The 22,496-nt window shown below is 38.2% G+C and overlaps 1 protein-coding gene across 2 annotated transcripts in view; it reads left to right on the top strand.

Annotated features, from left to right (window-relative positions):
• SNTG1 (syntrophin gamma 1) overlaps positions 1–22,496 on the top strand; it is a 206,273-nt gene that overhangs the window by 61,667 nt on the left and 122,110 nt on the right. For both annotated transcript variants that reach the window (XM_036830508.1, XM_036830507.1), the window contains exons 7-8: positions 13,976–14,078; positions 19,119–19,201. In XM_036830508.1, coding sequence (XP_036686403.1) covers positions 13,976–14,078; positions 19,119–19,201 — 186 coding nt within the window. The remainder of the gene's footprint in view (positions 1–13,975; positions 14,079–19,118; positions 19,202–22,496) is intronic.

Here is a 22,496-nt window from a genome sequence, read left to right as displayed (position 1 = left end):
ATTAAGTAAATACAAGGTTCCCAGCTCTTCTCTAAGCATTTTACTGAAACTAAAACACTTAATCTTCATAAACTTGTTAGGTAGAAATGACTATTACTATTGTTTCAAGGAGGAGAAAGACGTGTCATAGAGAAATTAAATCAATTGCCCGGGTTATACAGCTGGCAGATTATGGCAATAGAATTCAAACGAATGGAACCCAGCTCCAGAGCTCAAATTTTAAGAAGTACATGCCATTTAGAGTAAATAGTTTGGGAGTGATTTTCTTATAGTAATCTTTCTTCTGAAGACGATATAAAAATTAAAGTTCTTGGCTGCTTTTTTTTCTTTTCCTTCCGGAATGTGACACAGTTTGGGTGCTGAGGGACTCTCCTGATTATTCAGGGTTCTGATCTGAATGTGAATCTCATCTGATGCTCCAGATCTGTCCTGTGTGTCCTGTGCTTTCTCCCCTGCAGCCTCTGGAATGGTTTTCTCAGTGCCTCTCCTCTGCCTGTGTCCCCTGGGGGAACATTCTTGGCTGTTGGCTTTATCCCATCCAACTCTCCTCCGCCTTCCCAATGTCCCTGATGGTTCACTTACCCTCATCTGCAGAGGCGTGAGATTTGTACGCCCTGCTTCTTTGTGACTCACTGCAGGGCCCCTCCCTCGGCTTCCCCACCAGCCCGATCCTGAGGGCAGCCCCACGGTGGCTCCTGGGGCCCGCCAGCGTCACCGCCGCCGTGGTCCTCTGTGGCAGGGTGGCCATGGAGTTCTGCTGCTGCTGGTCTCCCTACTGCCTCATTCCTCTGTTGAAAATTTCCCCAAGTCCCTAATTAAATCCCCCTGTCTGAAATACCCACTTTCTATTGACCAGATCTTGACAATTACAGATATTTATATTTTCCTGGGCTCTTAATAAATATGGCTCTATTTTTCTGTGGAGAAGTTCAGTAAATGTTTGTTGATTAGGATAATAAATTGGATGAGGAAAAGTTATAAAAATAGATGGATTCCTAACTATGGAGACTATAAGATAGTAAGACCTTAATCTAACTGAGGAAAGAACACATGTCAAACATCTGGAAATAGAATATTACACATTGTTTTAACTCACCAGACTCAACTTCACAAACCCTTCCATCGAACATTCTTACAGCCACTCACTCTGCACCACCCCCCTGCTCCCTGTCTCCACCCCACACACATTTATACTCACTCTGACTGTGGAGTCCAAGTTAGTTTGGCAAATATTATTATATTTTCCTTCCTTGAGGTCTTTTCCCGCATGGACAAATGTAACTTTGGGCCACCCCATGGTCAGGTGCATGCAGCCGCCTTTGGGATGGATACAGCTGCTTTCCGTTCACTGACCTGAGATATCTTGAAAATATACAGGAGAGAAATACGTCTCCATCCATTGCAGCAGTCGGAGCTGTAGTGCCTGGTTTACTTAAAGTTATTTACTGTTTACCTGGAGAGACTCTCAGGCGAATGGACAAGTGCCAGACATTACAGCATCATTTAAAAACCCAAGCAGTAGATGGAAATGAACTCTTAGTTAGCATTAAAATAATTGGATGAAGTATACTCTTGGCATGAAAATGTTAACAACATAAAGTTACGAGAAAACATCTATAATATCTAAAGTGTTTCTTTCACACTGACTTGATGTTGAAGTTCTGGTCAAAGACATTTTATATTCTTCATGGAAGTATATTTTGATGATCAGATACAGAATATTTTTCGTAGTCTAAGAATGATTAGGAATTTTTTTACTTTCACAACAGAAATCAGCTTGTATTTAACAATAAAAAAATATTTCGTTGAGGAAATTACAGGTTGTGAAAATGAGGGAATACGCAGTTGTTTTTAAAGTGATGTAGCTCAAATACTGTGTGAGAGACACAAAACCATGATTAGCATTATTTTTACTAAGAAGTATTGGGTATCCAGTGTATACATCACATCTCTTGGATAAAACAATCATTCTAGAAACTCTGTTTCTCCCTGTAAAGAGTTTATCCTTGAATATGACAACGCCCACAAAACAGAGCCCTGTTAGTTTGAAGGCATACGATATAAGCTACCATACACAGCATACAATATAAGGCGTTACCAGATGCTACTGAGAGACAATATATAACATTTGCTTTATTTTGAGATTTTTGTACTTTCTCCCTATAATGATTTATGCTCCATCTATTCAAGGAATGTAAAGTTTATGTTTATTGGGTAGCAAATAACTTTGACCACATCAAATGAAATTCAAAACCTATACTCGTTCCCTTCGTTAGACCCACTGAGGTGACACGTGAAGGACAAGAGCCTGCACCAGGTCCTCCACTTTGTTACTCTGGACGTAACGTGATGAATCTTAGCGACCCTCCGAGGTGTTTCCTCCTCAGCGTTTGGGATAACGATATATATCTCCCAGTTGCTTCAAAAAGAGCTGGATGATTTGTTTGGGAGTTTCTTTGGCCAAGCAACGTCAAAGAGAAGGCATGCCTGATTGTTCTTAACGGGGCCCTTGACAAGGCACAGCTGCTGTCAGCCAGCGCGGTGGTTTCTGCTCAGCGATGAAATGACACGGTATTTCCGTGAACAGAAGCCGTGCTGGGCCTAGAGTCCCAGCCCCACGCGGCACAGACACACTGACCGAGTCTCCCGTTCAGGAAGCCCGGGTGGGAACAGTCTGCAGCACAGTTGGAGCGACGTCCCCGTCTGGTGATCTGGTAGCTGCTGCCCCATCAGTCTCTTTTCCCTACCCGACCTGTGCTGGGCAGGTGCTCTGTCTGGGGACCTGGCTGCCCAGGTTGCTATGACAACAGAGAAATAATAGATGCGGAAGTAAGAGCAGCTTTTCTCCTCCTCTCATGACTGACAAACGTGAACTCTTATCCTGCTCAGGACTTCAAATATAACTAAGGCGGGTGGAGTGAGGAAGAGGGGGTTTCAACGACACGGGTCTCGGACAGAGAGCCCGGCGCTCCTCACCGCCTGCCTTTCAGAGGAAATGCTGGGGAGAATTACAGTCAGTAGTTTTCTCCAACACTCTTTGTGAGCTCACGTGCCCTCAGTGAACCCTCGTTCTTCTAAAATCGCTAACTGAACATAAACCATTTCAATTTTATGGCTCAAGATTTCTGAAATTGGCATTCATTTACTTGAATTTATTTAAAGAGGTAGAGTTTAAAGTCCCTGTTACTCAACCATTGTTCTGGGGTCACACAAATATGCAAGATTCCGGATGACCTCTGACATGATGCAGTTTTAAGACAAGACAGGCTAATATCCGGGCACCAAGCTATGTTTCACATCTTGTCATGATCAGCTTGCCCTTGCCCTGAAGTGCCTTTAGGTTGAGACAGTGGTGCACGTGGGCTGGAGAGGAATGGGGTGAGCATGGGGTCTGAGCCTGACGCTGAGTGACTGACACAGAGACTCCCAGGCAGTCTTTTCTGTTTTTGTCATTCAGGTAGCAGGTGGCAGGAGTGTCCTCTGGGACTCCTTTGAAAAGAAATAGGGCTCAAAGTAGAAGAGGAGACTTGAGAGAAGTTCGAGGTGACAAAATAAAAAGGCAATAAGTTTATACTTTTGCTAAGGGCCATCCTTACATATTCTCAGTAATTTCCAAATGAGTAAGATGGGGACATACACAACTTCCAAACAAGGTGCATGCATCTCATAAAGTGATAAATATCTTAATGGCTTTTATAATTGTCCTGTCTCCACCGTTTTTATGCGTGATAGATTTCTCTGAAGACTGAAATTAGAAGTAATTATGAAGTAATAAAATGTATCTATTTTTTCGTCATGTATTTAGCAACATATAAGGCAGATTATTTTCTCCCTACTCATTTAACACATTATATTTGAGACACACATCTATTTTCAAGTATTTGAAATTACCAGACTCTCAGAGAAACCACTGTTTTCCTGTGGCAGGACAGCTGTGTTTCTCCCCCTGCAAACGTCGGTTGCCAAGGAAATGCTGGCAGAGCCAGCCTGGTGGCCCTGCAGTGCTGCTAACGGTATCCAAGCATTTCTGCATCGTGGGGGGGAATGGCGTCTAAAATTCAAAGCTACGTATTTAAATGACTCATGCAATAGAATGAGATGAAAGACTATGGGAGGAAACAACACTACAAGCAGTTCTGCAGTATTTACTCCTTAGTCCTATGTTGTGCAAACATGTTGGGATAATGTGTGTAAACAAATACTTAGCGACTGTGTGTGCCGCAGCTACAGATCCAATGTGGGTGACACCGCGTCTCGCTTTGGTTTTCACATCTTGACAATTCATTTTGTACGAGATGATCTTATACAGAATTCTATAAAAATAAGGAAAAGTGTTATGATTTCTCTCCTTTCCTTCAAGAATTCCACTTAAATCTGGTGCACTGTTTGCAAACTAGACATCCATGTAGCTGTGGTTAAGCTTACGGATTTAGAATAAATATGTGCATTACTGACTTCCGTCTAATGTGATTATACGAAATGTTATCATCTGTATGGGACATTGTTTTTAAACATTCTGGTTTTTCTTGGATGAATATGAAGATCTTCTGTACTTCACTTGTCTGCCTCAAGTGTATCATAACCACTTTCTATAAGAAATATGCTCCGTATTTTTACCCTGGAATGAATGTCTTTTCTCCCCCTTCCTCCCAAGATTCGAACTGAACGTATGCTAATATGCAATGACTGCATTTTATAAACTTAACTTTCTATCATCTAAGGAAGACAGGGGCCATTCAAACAAAGGTCTGACTTAATTAAACATTTTAAGGCCTCAGTAAACGTTTGATTACACTTGGTGTGGTAAGTGGACCTTTGCTCATTTGAAAAGTCGCTGATGCCCTCCACGGTGTGACCAGCGAGAGAAGTGTGGGAGCAGAGGCACAGCTGCTGAGACCTTCACGTTGCGGGCAGGTTCGGCCCACGCGTGGGTTTGTTCTTGTCCTGCTGAGCAGTGAGAAAGGGTGCGGAGCGTCAGTGGTATCAGCGCTACTAGCAGCGTGACCAGAGACACACTGTGACGCCTGCTATTGCTGAGTAGATTTGGGTTGAGTAATTCCCACACGCTCTCGGCTTTTTAAAACCTTCCTGATCTCTTCCTGCTCCTTTTAATTTATTGTAGCATCTGTCTTCTCACTGATGATTGTCTCTACAACTAAAGGGCTTTATCAGCCTCCCGTCAACACCGCACCTGCTGTATCACGTGTGTGGTGTTTGAACGTGTCAGATGCTCGATGTACGTTTGTGCATTAACCGAAATTCTGTACTTGTCCGTCCCGATGCACAAGAAAGTACTTTAAGCAAATGCAGTCTCCGCAATTTAGAGGAAAGCCACTGACGCCTGGGAGACTCTCCCAGCACCTTCTCAGACCCGGGCGGCGTGGTGGCAGGAAGAGCTGGAGTCCACAGGTAAAGGGACGGGTGGCTCTGGGACACGGTGAACAGCGGCTCCAGGTCTCTGTGAGAGTCAGAAATGCTTCCTAAGGAGTTGTTTAAGCTTTACCATTAAGCTTTTGGGGCAGTGGCCCAGTGGGAAGAAGGGGGAACTCACTTACTCATGTAGTTTTACTTCTCAGTCTGTCATATATCAGATGTTATGTTTGAGCAGGTCACTTCACTTTTGAATATTTTCAAATTCTCATTCGTAACATAAAAGCTAATAACTTTTGCCTTGTTCTCATCACAGGCTTTATTTTATAAACTGAAGGCTTCACTATAGCTGGCACACATGGTAACACGTGATTCATTTATATCAACGTGAATCATACAACCGAATGTAAGACTTTTAGCAAAAACTAATTAACGAATCAAAGTAATTTCTTAGACAACATGGCCCAATATTCGGGAGAGAGAATATTGTCAAAATGAATTATTGTTGGGAGATTTTAACAATGTTGTGTCACGTGCCATTGTCATGTCTGACAATGTGGTGTTTAAAGAGCCATTGAGTGTGTCCATTGGCTGAGAGTGATGGAGAAGGTCAGGACCGGATGGGGGACCCCTGCTCTGTTCAGCCAGCTGTTAGCCTGTTGGTCTGGTTTTGTTCCTGTGGTTTAAAGCATAATCTACATTCAGTGAGATGCAAGATTCAAGCTTATTATTTTTCCTGTTTTTGTCCAGTAAAGAGTACACAGAATCCTCTATACACTTTCTTACAACATTATTCTGGTAGTATTATTAACACTTAACTATTTAATCCATTTGGATTTATCATTAGTGTATCCCCAGCTGTGCTTGCACCATTTATGATACCGGTCCTTTTAACGCTAGGTTTAAAAGAAAAAAGACACTCTATCATGTATTACAAGTTCAAATACATTAAGATCTATTTTGGAGGTTCTATCCATTTCTACTGATGAATTTGTCCATTTGAATATTAATACATTGATTTGATTATAGGATTTAACAGCATATTCAGGGATTGATACCTTCTCCCAATTCCTACTACTCTTCTTTTTAAAGTATTTCTCAGATGTTCTGGGGGACATTTTAAAACTTTCTGTTGACTTAGTTTGTTTTTATTGAAAACTTCACCAAGTATATGGCATATCGTTGCAAGAGCTTAGATTTTATTTTCTGTCCTTCAATAAGGATTTACAATTTCTTTAAAGCAATCTATGACAATTAGTTAAATTTCTAAAGATTTTATAGGATTCTCCCCCAGATTTTTAATAATTTTCCTGGTGTTTATTGCTATCATAGGAAAAAGGGTATTTTTATGTTACAGTAATCTTATATGAAGCTACATTATCTTTTAAATTCCAATTAGCATTTTAGTGGAGTATACTTGGAGTCTGAAATTGTACTTTTAATAAAAAAATAATTGTATTTTCTTAATAGCTATAAAATTAATTCCATTTTCTTATTTTACTTTATAAGTAAAACTCATCAACATTTTTGAAAACTAATGGGCATCTTTATCCAGTACCTGATTTTGATTGACATGGTTTCCTTGTTTTAACATTTAGGATAATTTTTACTGCTTTTTAAAATTGACGTTATTAATTTTATTCATTCAAAAATATTTAATGAAGGCTTTTCATGAGCCAGGTGCCATCTTAGGCTCTTTGACTACATCTGAGAACAGGATGCAGCTTGCTGCCCTGGTGTGGAACCCAGCTTCACGGGGCAGAGACAAGTGACAGCATATTAGACACAGTGTGTCAGCACAGTGCAGGTGGGTAGGAAGGTGCTGACAGGCTCTGAAATGACAGGCAGTGCAGGTGAACAAAGACAGAGGTATGTGGAGAGCTATCATTTGTAAAAGGTTGATGAACGTAGGACTCATCGGGGTGACTTTTGAGCAAAGAGTAGAAGGAGGTAAGGGTGTAAGCCACACAGGTATTTAGGGAACGACCGTGCTGGGCTCAGGGGACAGGCAGGCATATTCAAGAAGCATCATAAGGTTTTCTTCTATTCCTATTTTTCTTAGAGTTTTTATTAGGAATTGCAGCTCAGTTTGACCAAATGTCCTCTCAGAATCTCTAAGGGAGGGGAAAAAATCTACCTGTCTCTCTCTCTCTCTATCATCTCTCTATATATCAATAGATCTATGTATCAATAGATAATGTATGTATATTTAACTTGATGAAAGTAATTACTTTGATAATAGCATCTGATATTTATCCAGGTTTGCTGTTTTGAAATAAAACCTACTCAGTCATAGTTCAGTTTCTTTTGTCACTTGTTGGAGTCTATATGCTAATAGTGTGTTTCTATTAATTAATGATAATTAATGATGATTAATGATAACATCTATATTCATATTAATAATGATCACGTTTTCTCTTCATAAAATTTCCTATTAATTTTCATTTTAGTTTGATTTAATAACATGAATTACAGCAACTTCAATAATTTTATGCTGGAATAATTACTTCTTAAAGAATTAGGTAAAACTTAGTTTTGAACCCATCTGTTCCTGATGTCTTTTTAAAAGTAAACTTTTTACCTATTTAAAAATTTAATTTAACCTGCCTAATGGAACATAAACTAGTCAGTTGGCACACAGCAATAAGAAAATACAGTAAAATATTACTTATATCATTGAACAAATCATCTTGGAATTAAAACAAGTGCCAAAATAGTGTTACTATAGTGTGTGCACTAGCTAACAATGCATTCTGCTTGTTGAGTTAAAGTTCACCTTATCTAGAATGTGACATTTCACCCACTTTTATTACATAGACTCTTATTTTAATGAGGTCTTTGAAAGTGATGGGATCTTTAGTCATAGCTTTAAGTATTACAGTAAAAATGGATCATGTGTTCTACATGATCTTGCCTCACTAAAGTAAATGGTTCTGTTCCATGTTGAAATTCATTGATATATTATCATTACTATATCCTGATTATTAGAGCTGACATTTGTTATTCAGTCAACCTTCATTCTTATTTGTAATATTTACCAAAATTGAAAAATTACTGCATACTTGAATACTACTTTAGGCTGAAACTTTAGGAATTCAGAAGTATTAAATATGTGGTAGTTCTTTTTTAAACATACATCTATGTATACATTTTTGCTGTGACTTTTTATTTTACAACAACATAACATTCAGACTTGAAGTGCCTATGTAAAGGATCCTACTGTACTTATTTATGTACATGGAATGCTTTTCACAAATTAAAATGCAGGAAGGGTGGTGAAATGAATGAATGTGTGAAATGGGAATGTCACGTCACCTTTCTCCAGCTGTTGTGTCCACAATAACCTTAATCCTCATCCCTTATTCCATCTATTTTTAGCTTTTCCAGCACAGTTCTGTGTCACTTGGTGGTAGCAATTCAAGGTGAGAATTTCTAAGTTATCCCCAATTCCTTTCTTATCTTGCATCGATTCCTCCAAATTCTACATGATACTTGATTTCTCACAATTGATTCACCCACTACATCCAATGGTGACGTGATTTTCCTAGGTACAGTTCTATACCTTATTTTCCAGCTGGATAATTTCTGCTGTTACACTTGATTCACTATCCAACCAACAGCACCAGGGCTTGTGGACATTACAGACCCTGTCCTTGCTTGGACGTCTCTCTCTTACGAAGGCCCTATCTCCTGCCCTGAGAACTGGCACCACGCTGCCCACCTGTCATCTGTAGGTGTGAAGTGGACACCTGTCCTCACACCCCACAGAGGGTTGTGTGCTCCTGCCCCCGACGCCCCCGACACTCCACAGATTCCTCCGAAAACCTGAACGTGAATGTAGAGTGACAGGGGCCAGAGGACCTAACCCCATTCAGGAAAGCCTTACAATTACAGTTTCATCTCAAACCCTTATGCTGTAATAATATATGGAATAAGTAAATTCTTTCTTCCCCACAATTAATATGAATAAAAAATGATTACATAATGAAATGCTTTGTTTACTCAGTGTTCACAGGTGAACACCATCTCAACATGAATAGTAAAGCTTGATATATTATCTAGTGTTAGCGTAGTTGTTTTGTCTGAAAAACAGTTTGTTTAAAATCATTTCTCAGAGTCACGTTCAATATCCTTTTCTGCCAGAGGTCAAGACTTTAAGGAAATTATTTACTGCAGGTAACAACATGTCAAGAGGGATGAGTCCAAAGTCAAAGTGAAATTCTAGGTAACTGCTTTGCAACATGGCCGTCAGTGAGTTGCAATGCTTATCTTCCTCTCTGGAGATCTGAATCTTGTCTGGCTGTTCTGACATCATGCTGGGCTAAGAGCTGAGGTCTTTACAAGCCGTCTCAGTGCTCGTTTGCCACTGAAGATGTGTGTGTGTGTGTGTGTGTGTTTCCTAATGTGTGCTTCAAGCAGGTCCAAGCAAAACAGAAGTCTCTATTTTCATCAGTTAAAAACAGCAGCCAAGGTTGGATGGAGGAGAGATGAGTAGGCAGAGCGTAGAGGATTTTAGCATTTAGTGAAAATACTCTGTATGATACGCTGATGGTGGATACACGTTCGAACGCACAGAATGCTCAGCACCAAGAGTGAAGCCTAACGTAGGCCGCGCACTCTGGGTGATGTTGCCGTGTCAATGTAGGTTCGTAAGTTGTAACAAAGGTCCCGCTTAGCGGGGGCATGTTGATCATCGGGGAGACTGTGCATCTGTGGGACAGGGGGTCTAGGGGAAAATCTCTGTACTTTCCCCTCAATTTTGCTGTGAACCTAAGACTACCCTACAAAAATAAATTCTTTAAAAATGAAAATATAAAATAATCCCCAGCTATGAGCACTTTTGACTTCATAGCAAAGCAGTGGCAGACAGCTGAATTCCTCTTCAGAGTCTCGTAGAAGATAGGATGGCCCCCGACAGGGTGGAGGAAGGACAGAGACCACGAAAGGATTTTATGAAGTTTCGCTTCTAACAGACGAATGGAGCTTAAGAACGTTCAGCTCACGGACTGAGCTGTTAGCTTGTCCCGGTTTAACAGAGTCAACCTGTAAATATCTCCTTTAATTCCACTTCCCTTTTCTGTTTTTACCGATTGCCATTTTTTACCAATCTCTGTCCCTTTGCTCACGTACTCACCCAAGGCAATATGAGAGGATACCTGTGCTGATACATTATCTGATTAAAATGCACATTTGATTTGCATCATAAAATGTGAATGAACATGAAGAAGACAATTGGATTGGTGCTGATTTCTGATTTTGCAGGAAGATGACATTCATCATTATTCATGGTGTGGAACCTATATTTTCCAACCTGACAGTATCAGGCCAATGAAATATGCATCCAAGGCATAGCAGGAAACCTGAAAAAAATTTAAAAACACAATATGTCAATCCTGGTCACTGAAAAGATGGATATTTCTGCATTAAGAAATGCGTATGTGTCAAGGACTTGAAGTTATGCTTATCCAGAAAGATACCCATAATTGGCCTTTTATTAAAAACAAAGTAAAATGAAGTTCTCTCTCTAGGGTAAGATTTTATAATTTTTAAAAAGTTTTTATTTTTCTCAGTTACACTTGACCAAAACTTCAAGATTGATGTATACAAATGTAAAGCTTTAAAAGAAAAGCAGTTGCCCATTGCCTATTTCTGAGGTAACTATATTTAACTTATACATTTCTACTTTATTCTCTTATTTACACTTGAGATGCTTGTAATGTTATTTTTTATTTAACGCTAGACATTATCTATTGCACGCTTACAATAGAATGTGAGTATTTAGCCATTGCATTCCACTGCCCCATGTATTTCACTAATACACTCCCAGTGCACTTACATAATAATGATTATATAAGTATTAAATGCCACTTGGAAACAAGCCAAGTTCATAAATTCATACTAAGCTAAAAACTAAAGAAACAAATGGGGACTTTGCATGGGATTGCCTTGAATCTGGAAAAGCAGGAGAGAAATGATCTCCTCACGGTGTTATGTCTGGGGATCCATGATATAACATCTCCCTCATTTATTTAACAGTGTTGTATTTGTTTGTTGAAATTAAATCAAAACCAGTTGATCTTTGTATATTACTTTGTATCTATGCTATTCCATACTAAACTCACTTAACAACTCACCTGGCAATGTCTCATGTAATAGTGTCCATAGGCTCTTAAGGATTTTCTGTGTTCAAAATCACGTTACCTCTGAATAGTGTCAGTTTCATTTCTTCTTTCAATTTTTATGATTTTTTTTTTTAATTTTTTTATTTATTTATTTGTTTTTGGCTGTGTTGGGTCTTCGTTTCTGTGCGAGGGCTTTCTCTAGTCGGGGCGAGTGGGGGCCACTCTTCTTTGCGGTGCACGGGCCCCCCACTATCGCGGCCTCCCTTGTTGCGGAGCACAGGCTCCAGACACGCAGGCTCAGTAGTTGTGGCTCACGGGCCCAGTCGCTCCACGGCATGTGGGATCCTCCCAGACCAGGGCTCGAACCCGCGTCCCCTGCATTGGCAGGCAGACTCTCAACCACTGCGCCACCCGGGAAGCCCAATTTTTATGATTTTTATTGGCTCTTTTGTTGCCTTATTACAGTAAGATCTGCAGAAAAATTAAGTAGAAATGAAATTGGTGGACATTCTTGCCTCATTTCTGATCTCAAAGAGAAATGTTTCAATAATTCATAGTTAATGCTGTGATGCTTCTCATACGTTTTTGTGTATACTCTTTATAATATGAAGGATACTCCTTTGTATACTCAGTTTTCTGTGAGCTTTTATCAAATGAATGTAATCAAATGCTTCTTTGTATCTATTAAAATGATTATATAATTTTCTTCATTTTTAAAATTTTCTACTTTTAACATGATGAAATATATTATTTTCATGTGTGTGTCTGTATCTTCTCTGTTGCTCAGATTGGGCTAATTTTATTGTTCTGTCCTCAAGTTTACTGATTCTATCTTCTGTCACTCTATCACCGGGCCAATCCAGCAAGGTTATTTATGTTATTGTATTTTTTAGTTCTATAATTTCATTTCCTTTTTATAATTTGTATTTCTTTCCTGAGATATTGTAATTTTTCATTTGGTTCAAGATAATTTTTAATTTCTTGCTGAAATATTTTTAAGGTGGCTTTAAAACCCTTGTCAGATAATTCCAGTATGTAATTCATCTAGTTTGTGTTACTTGATTATCTTTTCTCATTCAAATTATGATTTTCCTGGGTCTTAGTGTGACATGTTATTTTAATCCTGGCCATTTTGCTTATTTGTTAAGAGTCTCTGGTTCTTATTTACTTATTTTTCTTTTCAGCAAGAAGTCACTGTTTAGCACACAGGTCCTCGCCTAATTCTGTGGGCTGCGGTTCCACTGACAATATGACATTTAGAACCTTTTTGGTGCTAGTTGGGTCTGATTGATTCACCTGTGTCATCAGGCTCCCCCCTGCCACCCCCTTCCTTGGTGGTGCTAGAGGAGGGGAAGGGGCTTCCCCAGGTCGGGTCCCTGCTGCCACGAAGTGGATAAAGGGACGCTTCACCTAGCAGTGGGTGGACCACCCCTCTGTGGGGAAAGAGCGTTTAAGACATCTCCCCTCTGTGCTCTTCCTCCAGGCCTGGGGTCCCTAATCGGCTTTTTTTCTTTCTACCTTTCAGAGTTCTACTTGGTTGTCTCTGGCACTTTTTTCAGTGTTTTAGTTGTACTTGTTTGGGAGAGATAACTTTATGCCATCTTGTAGGGACCAGAAGTCATTCTAAGCCATTTTGATAGTCAATTCTTTAATGACTTCATGGTGAGCATTTTTCTATATGTTTAATAAATTATGTTCCCATGTTTATTAATTGCTTCTTCACTAATTATTCTTAATTCTTCTCTTAGTTTATGTGAGTGTTTAAATTATATATATACTTATACCTTTTCCAGGTATGTTTGCTATAAATAATCCTCAGCTTTCTGAACTTCTTTTAATATTGCTTACATTTGTTTTGGTATAATATTTTGAGAAATAATCATTATTTAACTGGTAGAAATAGACCTAGTAATTCTATAATTTAGAGAGTTGAGAGTTATTGATAATAGCTGTCTCCATCATTATTCTAAATTTTCAGGGAAAGGAAAAGAAAACATACAATGATATAGTGGGAAAATAATAACCATTTATTTTTTGCAAAAGTGTTTGAGTGAATTGGAACAACTTTAATTAGAATTAGCACCCTGGTCAAATCTGCAGGGTGATTTATTCATAGATCTCCAAAGAGTGCATCCTGGATGCTCAATAAATATTTAGTAAATTAATAAATATAGTGGTTCGAGCACTGCATCTTTCTGTAGACCTAACATAGACCATAAGCTCACGAGAGTCTTGATCAATGTGAATGGAAGATGATGACATCACAGGGCCCGCAGGCTGATGGGAAGAGGAAGGATGTGGATGGCTGCATTCCTGCAGTGTTAGATCTTTCATCCCCTCCATCTGCCATAAAATGTTTCTGACCACTAGGGAAAAACGTGAGACGTGCAAAAGACAACCCATTATTTCAAGGGTTTTCAATGGTACAAAAATTTTTGCCAGCGTACTGATAACGGTATCGTTTTTATTATGTTTTACGTTAGGTTCAGGTTCTTCGGAATGCCGGAGAAGAAGTGACCCTGACGGTCTCATTTTTTAAAAGAGCACCTGCTTTCCTCAAACTCCCACTGAACGAAGATTGTGCATGTAAGCATTTATGAAGAATAGGTAAAATGCTCACGTCATATTTACTTTCTAAACCATTATTTCCTGGCAGTAATTAGTAATTTCTTTTTAAAGTTGGGATTTCTGCCTGAATGCAAACATTTTTCTTTAATATCACAAAGCATTCAATTAACCCTTCTCCAAAGGGAACAGCTGTTGTTTGTGTTTCAGAATGTATTCACATTTAGTTATTTTCCAACCTGTAATTGGGGAAATATGATTTACTTTAAAAATAAATGTCATATCAAACATATACATTTTGTATCTCTATTAAAATTGCATTCATATTGTTTGATGAATATATATTCTCTAAGTAGAAAATAATATTCTCTTATTTGGCTACTGAACTTACTAAATAAGCATTTACACTTAATTTGTCCTGATGAGAATAGGGAGATTGAAGGAAGCCCCAGTCTATGTGGAAATGTAATAATTTTCATAAGAGCTACTTAAAAATTTCTGTATCTCTTTGCATATTATGAAATGAAATGCATATTATCTTATAGTTTTTGCTAAAATCAAAGAAGAATTATTTTTAACTGAGGCATAGTTTACATGAAATGAAATGCAAAGATCTTCAATGCTCAGTGGGATCAGCTCTGACAAATGCTCACAGTTGCTTAATCCGCATCCCTTTAGATCACAGAACGGTTCTGCTGTGCCTCTTCCAGTAAATAACATTCCCAGAAACAACTACTGACTTAATTTCTTGTCATCAAGTATTAATGTAATCAAATTGTATTTATTCTTTTACGTCTGCTTCTTTCATTATGAACTGTCTCGTGTTACATATTTCAGGAGTTTATTTATATACATTGCTGCATAGTATTCTACTATATGAGTGTAGTAAAGTTTGGTAATGCATTCTGCTGCTGATAGACAGCAGAACTGTTTCTGGTATTTTGCTATTGTAAATAAAGCTGCTATAAACATTCTCGTACAAGGCTTCTGGAAGTCATAGTATTTTATGTCACTACTATAAGTACCTAGGAGTGGAATTGCTGAGTCACAAGATAGATGTGTAATCAACTTGCTAACAAACTGCCAAATATATTTCTAAGGTGGGCGTATATTTAAAAACCTCCCACTGTCCACTCCAGTGGTGGATGAGAGAGGTCTGGCTGCCCTCCATTAATTCCAATATTTGATGGTCAAAAATTTCTTTAGCTACTCTCTTGAGTGTGTAGTGGTACCGAATTGTAGTTTTAATTTGCATTTCCCTGAAGACTAATGATGATTAGCTCCTTGTCATGTGCTATTCGCATATTTTATTATCTATTTGCATATCTTACTTTGTAATGTGTCTGCTCACGTCTTTTCCCCATTTTTCTGTTGGTATGCCTTTATATTATCACACTGAAGGAGTTGATAAGCCTGTTTATAATAAGCTTTTTGTTAGCTGTATGTGTTACAAACATCCTGTGCATGACTGTATTTTTTACCTAAACGTGTCTCAAGTCTGCACAACTTTTTGATTTTGATAAGGTCTAATTTACCATTTTGTTGTTGTTGTTTTTGTTGTATATGCTTTTGGTTTTCTGCATCTTTTCTAAGAAATATTTGCCTACCCCAAGGTCTCAAGGATATCTCCCTACACTTTTGCAAGCAGCTTTATAGCATTGATTTTTATGTTTAAGTTTATAATCTATCTTATATTAGTAACATTTTGGTTCCGAGGTAGGAATCAAGAATGAAGGAATCACTATCTTATTTCCACTAATTTATGCATCTGTTCTTTCACCAAAACCACACTGTTGATTATTGCAGCTTTATAATACTTTAAAAAGTCACCTAGGATAGGTTCTTCAACTTTGTGATACTTCAAGATCATTTGGCTATTCTAGATTCTTTGCATTACTGCATCCATTTTAAAATAGCATATCAATTTCTATTTAAAAAACTATTATGATTTTGAATGTGACTGAATTTATAGACAATTAATATAATGAACACCTTAACAATTTTAAACCTTTCATTCCACAAACATATCTTTCCATTTATTTATATTTTAATTTTTCTCATCAATATTTTAATGTTTCCAGTGGAAAAATATTGCATATCTCACATTAAATTTATTTTAAGCATTTTATGTTTTGTTTTGTTGTAAATAATATTTTAAAGATTTAATTTTCTAATTATCTGTTGCTAACACAGAAACAATAACACATCACATTTTTATACATCAACATTCTGCAGCATAGTTTAATTTTCTTATTAATTCTAGTAAGATTTTTGTACTTTCTCTAAATTTTTCTACATATAAAGTTTTGTCATCTGCAAATAATGTTTTGCTTGTTTCTTTCCAAGCTATATTTCTTTTAATTCCTTTCTTTGCGGGGGAGGGACGGGTGGTCTATTGCAACAGCTCGGGCCTCTTGTAAAATGCTGAGTGAAGTGCTGAGTGCAGACGTCCTTCTCCTGCTCAGGATATTAGTGGGAAATCTTCCAGTTTTTTACCATTAAGTGTGGCATCAGCTGTGGGTGTTCATAGATGCCCTTTATTAGAATAGAACAGAGGTGCCCTTATATTACTGGGTTCCTGAGGATTTTTCTTTTCCTTTCTTTTTTTTAATAGAAGTTAATGTTGAGTTGTGTCAAATATTTTTCCATCCATTGAGATATTACATTTTTTCTTTTTTTTTATTCTGTTGATAGGGTGACGTTTTAAAAATTGATTTTGAATGCCAAATAAAGCTTGCATTCCTAGGATAAACATCATGGTCATGGCGTATTTTTTTATGTATATTACACATTTTAATTTGCTAATGTATTGCTATTTTTTTTTAAATCTATGTGCATTAAAGATTTCCAGGTGTACTTTTCTTTTCCTGTAGTGTTTTAGTGGGATTTTGGTACCAGGGTTATTATGTCTTTGTATAAGTTGTGAAGTTGTAACTCCTATTTCCAGAGAGAAATTGTTTAACAGAGATCATATCTCTTTCTTAAGTGATGGAATAAATTCACCAGAGAAGCAATCTGATCCTAGAATTATCATTTTTGTTTTGTATGAATTAATTTCTTAAATGGATATAGGACTTTTTTGATATTCTCTTTTCTTCTTTTGTAAATTTTGGTTAGATTTTTTTCAATATTTTTGTTCATTTCAACTAAGTTGTCAATCTTTGCATGAAGTCATTCATCATATCTTTTCATTATCCTTTTAATATCTGTTGATTTGCAGTAATGCCTCCTCCTTCATTCCTGATACTTACAATTTATATTTTCTCTCTTTTACTAGATCGTTTTTGCTATGGGTTTTATTAATCGTTCCAAAGAACCCATTTTTGTCTTGGTTAGTTCTGTCTGTTACTTTCAGTGTGCTGTTTCATTGCTTTTCACTTTTATTTTTATTATTTTCTGTCTTCTGTTTACTTTGTTTGCTCTTCCACTTCTGACATCTTAAGACACAGGCATAGATCACTGAGTTTACATCTACCGTCTTTTGTGCTATAGTTAAGTCTTTAAATTCCAAAGGACTGCTGTCGATGCATTGCAGAATTTGATATGCTATGTTTTCCTTTTATTCACTTCAAAATGCATATGAGTTTTAAAGTAATATGTGTGTCCCTTAAAAATATTGTCTCATAAGAGAGAAATGCAGAGAAAACATCAAAAGAAAAAATAGCAAAAACAAAGTATGAACTTCTTAAGATTTAAAGAGTGTGAAAACTGTATCTAGGCTATATATATCTAGGCAAAAAAGCCTGTTTCCCTTCTTAGCACCAGGAAAACTATAGAATTTCAGGGTCGTAAAAGAGGAGAGCAGCAGCATTTTTTGGTTATTTTTGAGCACGTGGGTTAATACATTAGGAGCGTAACCTGTAATGATGTTTGCATTTAAGCGTTGTACGTCAAATAAAAACTGGGAATTAATTACATTAATAGATCATATTTATCTACATTAACAACTCCAAAAATATAATGTTTACAGAAAAAGCAATGAATCAGAAATCAAGAAATATGTATTTTAATCCTGACTGAAACAATTACTAAATTGTAAAATCTTAGGAAAATCACAAATCTTTAAGACATATATTACTCATCTTTATTTTTTTTTCTACAGCAGGTTTTTATTAGTTATTTTATACATATTAAACACTCATCTTTAAAAAATAGACATTGGTAGGTTTCTCATGAGGATCTAATACGAAGTGTTTTAGTTGCAAATTCACAAAATTAAATAGTGTCAGTGAGGGTGCTTCCAATTACAGTATATACCAAGAACAGTTGTAAAGACGACAGAGCACTTAGAAACTTTTTTGCATCATGGAGAATTATGGTAAATAAACATGGGATTTGCTAGTAGATTAAGACATGATATTAAATAGAATTTTTTAGCCAAACAAAATCTTGCACCATTCTAAGTATGATTCATAAGAATAGGCCACTTTGGATAATAAAATGAAATAGTATTTTTTATATGGTTGCATATTTCCCTTAATAAAACCTTAATATTTCTGAAATAAAAGATAAATATTTAGACGTAGAGAGTGGACTTGAGGACACGGGGAGGGGGAGGGGTAAGCTGGGACGAAGTGAGAGAGTGGCATGGACATATATACACTACCAAATGTAAAATAGATAGCTAGTGGGAAGCAGCCGCATAGCACAGGCAGATCAGCTCGGTGCTTTGTGACCACCTAGAGGGGTGGCATAGGGAGGGTGGGAGGGAGACGCAAGAGGGAGGAGATATGGGGATATATGTATACGTATAGCTGATTCACTTTGTTATAAAGCAGAAACTAACATACCATTGTCAAGCAATTATACTCCAATAAAGATGTTAAAAAAAAAAAAGAAAAGAAAAGATAAATATTTGCAGGTCTCTTTTGGGGCTACCTTAGGTTTTAATTTTTATTTTTGTTTACTTGCAAAACCCTGGCTTTGATATAAGTGAAATACAGATGTATTTTACTACCTGGCTTACCTGATACCACTGAGTGTAGTGAAGTACGCCATGTAGAAGGTGTCCGTGTAGAACAGGTGGGCTTCTAACCAGCGATGCTGTGACTCTTCCCGCAGGTGCACCGAGTGACCAGAGCAGTGGCACCTCGTCTCCCCTCTGCGACAGTGGCTTACACCTCAACTATCATCCCAACAACACAGTAAGAGGCCCAGGGCACAGTCCGCATTAATGAGGAGGGCACCCAAGAAAAATAGATGTAGTTACATAGAGTTTGCACAAGCTGGTCTAGGACAGGTTTCTCTGATACAGTTGAAATCCTCGGCTGCTTTATTTTTTGAGAATTATGATAATTCGGGGAGGAGAAAAATAAGTAGGTCTGCTATTTTTTACTGTTATTTTTTCCCCTCTCAGGTCTGTATTAAGCCCTTTGTAAGCTATAGAGACGACTTCGAGAGGTCACGTGTAAAATCATACAATCATTTTATAACATTGCATATTATATGTGATATCATGTTCTAAATAATTTGACATAATTTTTATCATTTTTCTTTTGAAATTATTTAGCTAAAAGTAACTATATAATTTGCCATATATTAGGATTGCTTAGCAATCTTCATGCACACCAGGGAATTAATGCAAAGGGAGAAAATCTAACCTACACATTGTGTAAAATGTGAGGAATATTAAACTATACATGTATTTAATAATTGGTAAATTTGGCATGTTTGTTTTATAAAGTGTCCATTTTTATATTCCACCTGTACGTTGGAGTAAACAGGTTTTTTTTTTTCTTTTATAAATATTTTGAAACTCCTTGTATTTCACCCTTCAAAACATGTACACATTCTAAAGACAAAACGATTCCCTCTGGTTAAGTGTGAGACTAACAATTTCCCCTGTGCTCACAAACGTGAAGAGGAGCAGAGCTCACTTTCGTAGGATTTTATTTTCCTGTTCTGTGTATTAGGATGTACGTGACGTGGAGCTGCTTCTGACTTGTGTGGTTCACTGTCCATTGGAAATTCTTGACCTACCTGTGGCATTTTACCTCAGGGTCCTCCTTCTGGACATCTGCAGGGCTCCGTGGCCTTCACTGTACAGAACTGCACAGCGTTAGTCTCAGCAGAGTCCCACAGGCCTCCACGTCTTTTTCACTTGTTTGTTTTTTTGCTCTGAAAGAGGAACCCTTGGCAACATCCAAGGTTATCTCTACAAGTATAAACCAACCCCATCTGGGTGTACTTCACTGCCCTTCTCTTTTACTTTTGTTACCAGAGAAATAACTGTCACACAATAGTTAATACTTAAAATGCGGGCTCTTCAGAAGATGGCAGGATCTGAGTGACTTAATTTCCTGATGAGAGAACGAATGTACACGTCCTGTGCTCCCATCAGCTCCCTCCTCAAGGCTCTTACAACCTCCAGCCCAGTCTTTGCCTCTTGCTTCAGTAATTGCTCTGCTCGCCTCCATCTCTTCCAGTGGAGACGCCCTTGAGGCCTTTGCTGTCTTTCCAGTCCTTTGTGCTGGGTGGTGCCCTGACCCCCGCTGCTGTGAGTGTCGCTGCCCCTCTTACAGGAGTCTCTGCCTGGAATCGGTGTGGCTGCAGCGGAGGACGCAGAGGTGGGGCACAGAGGCTGCCTCCCCGGCCTTGGCAGGTGACACGGGGGCCACCCGCCCTCAGGAGCCCACATGTAGCCAGGTGTTCCCTCCTCATCCGCTTTCTCCTGAGAGCTTTCCCCACCCATGTCACTCACACAAGAGTCCCCATCTCAGCTCTGCCATTTACTGCAGAGTGGGGACAAAGGTGCCTGGGAATATTTTTATTCTAGTTCTTGCCCCTGTGCCCTTGGACTCCTGTGTAATAATAAGTGGGCAGGAAGGTCTGTGGGTAGGAGCCTTCTGGTCTGTCTTTAACTCATTCCACTGATGTACACAACAGCATCTACAGACTTGGTTACGTGACGTGTGCCTCTAGGCGGCTGCCTGATGTAATGTCTTCCTTTACAAAGGCTTAATGAGAGTAAGGAAGTCGCTCAGCAGTTCTGTAACGTGGCTGTCCCAAACAAATCCAGCTGTAAACTTTTCAGAAAATCTATCATCATAAATTGTTCTCACTGAGTTGTGTCGTTCCGTTTTCAAGAGGCGTATTTTACTTCCGTTTTTAGCATTAGGATTGAACATTATTTGACATTGCTAAAGATCTTTAAGTGTAAGGAAATTAATGGCACTTACGATGTTTTAGACAATAAGACTCAAGACATATATAAATCAAAGTGTAATAAAAGTAAAGACAGTAATTGCATTTAAGTTAATTGGATATTTGCTGAGAACCTACTCTGAGAAAACCCTCTTCAAGGTGCCATGGGAAAAAGTCCGTTATGGTTCCTGGCCCCAAAAAGTTTAAAATCCAGATGTATAAAAGTAACTGTAATGTAAGCAGGAGAATTACAATGGACCTTAGCATTCTAATATCAGAGAAAAGGGCTGCTGGAGTCTTTGAACATCTAACTTACAGAAATCAGCAAAAATGGGGGACTTAAGACCAAACGTGAGCCCGCCCGGGAATCAGACCTGAGTGGGTCACGCAGACTCGGCACCCGGTTGAGGGAGTGGAGGAAGTGTCTACTCAGAGGTTCATGAAATGAGGGGCAGTCAGAAGCACGTCTCCTCCTGACCCATCACTGAATAATGAGGCACCTGGGAGGCGCGTTCCACAGAAAGTGGGCAGATCGCGGAGACGGGGTCTGTAAGAGAAGCACTCGGTCCTCTGCTGTGTCTGCGTCCTCACCTCTATCCCAGGCCCAGGGACTCTGTTTTTAGTTCCTGTGCCTTAATTATTCTCTGAAGGAAATTTTGCATGAGCAGGTGCCATTTGAGTTCCCTCAAACATTCTGTGTACATTTTAAGGCAGCATTTTACACATATGAGAAAATAACACCTTATAATATATATATTAACATCACTCCACTTTCTTACATAAAAATGTAGTCTAGCCCTTCTAAGGGCCTGAGATCACTAATTTTAGCATATACAAGATTCTCCCAGTTTGCTAGCCAAAGTAAGGAAAGAATTTGCTTTGTGCTCACCAGGAGGCTTAAATTCAGATAACCAGCTAACCAGATTCTGAGAAACGTTTTTCTTGACTATATGCCTTTAATGAATACTTTTATGCCAAATCCTTAACAAATTTGGATCAGCGTTGTGCCCTGTATGCTATTCTAGTTTGGCCTGATAATTGCTCTTGAGGTTACTGTATGGCAATATACCTTGAAATGTGTGACATTTTGAGAAGAGAGTTTATTTTAAAGTAAAGGCTATGTAAACGCTACGTTTCCCGTTCACACTATTAATATTATAGGAAACAACATTCTTGACACTGAAGAATAAAGCTCTTGGAAAGTAGTTACGGGCCTTAAAGCCATAAAATTTTGTGTTTTTAGATCATTTTATATACAATTAGAAATAACTCCAAGACTGCTGTTACACAAAAAGA

Source organism: Balaenoptera musculus, chromosome 17 (genome assembly GCF_009873245.2).
Source record: "Balaenoptera musculus isolate JJ_BM4_2016_0621 chromosome 17, mBalMus1.pri.v3, whole genome shotgun sequence".
Taxonomy (NCBI): Eukaryota; Metazoa; Chordata; class Mammalia; order Artiodactyla; family Balaenopteridae; genus Balaenoptera; species Balaenoptera musculus.
Note: the sequence above shows the minus strand (reverse complement) of the source record. Positions and strands in the feature narration are given on the sequence as shown.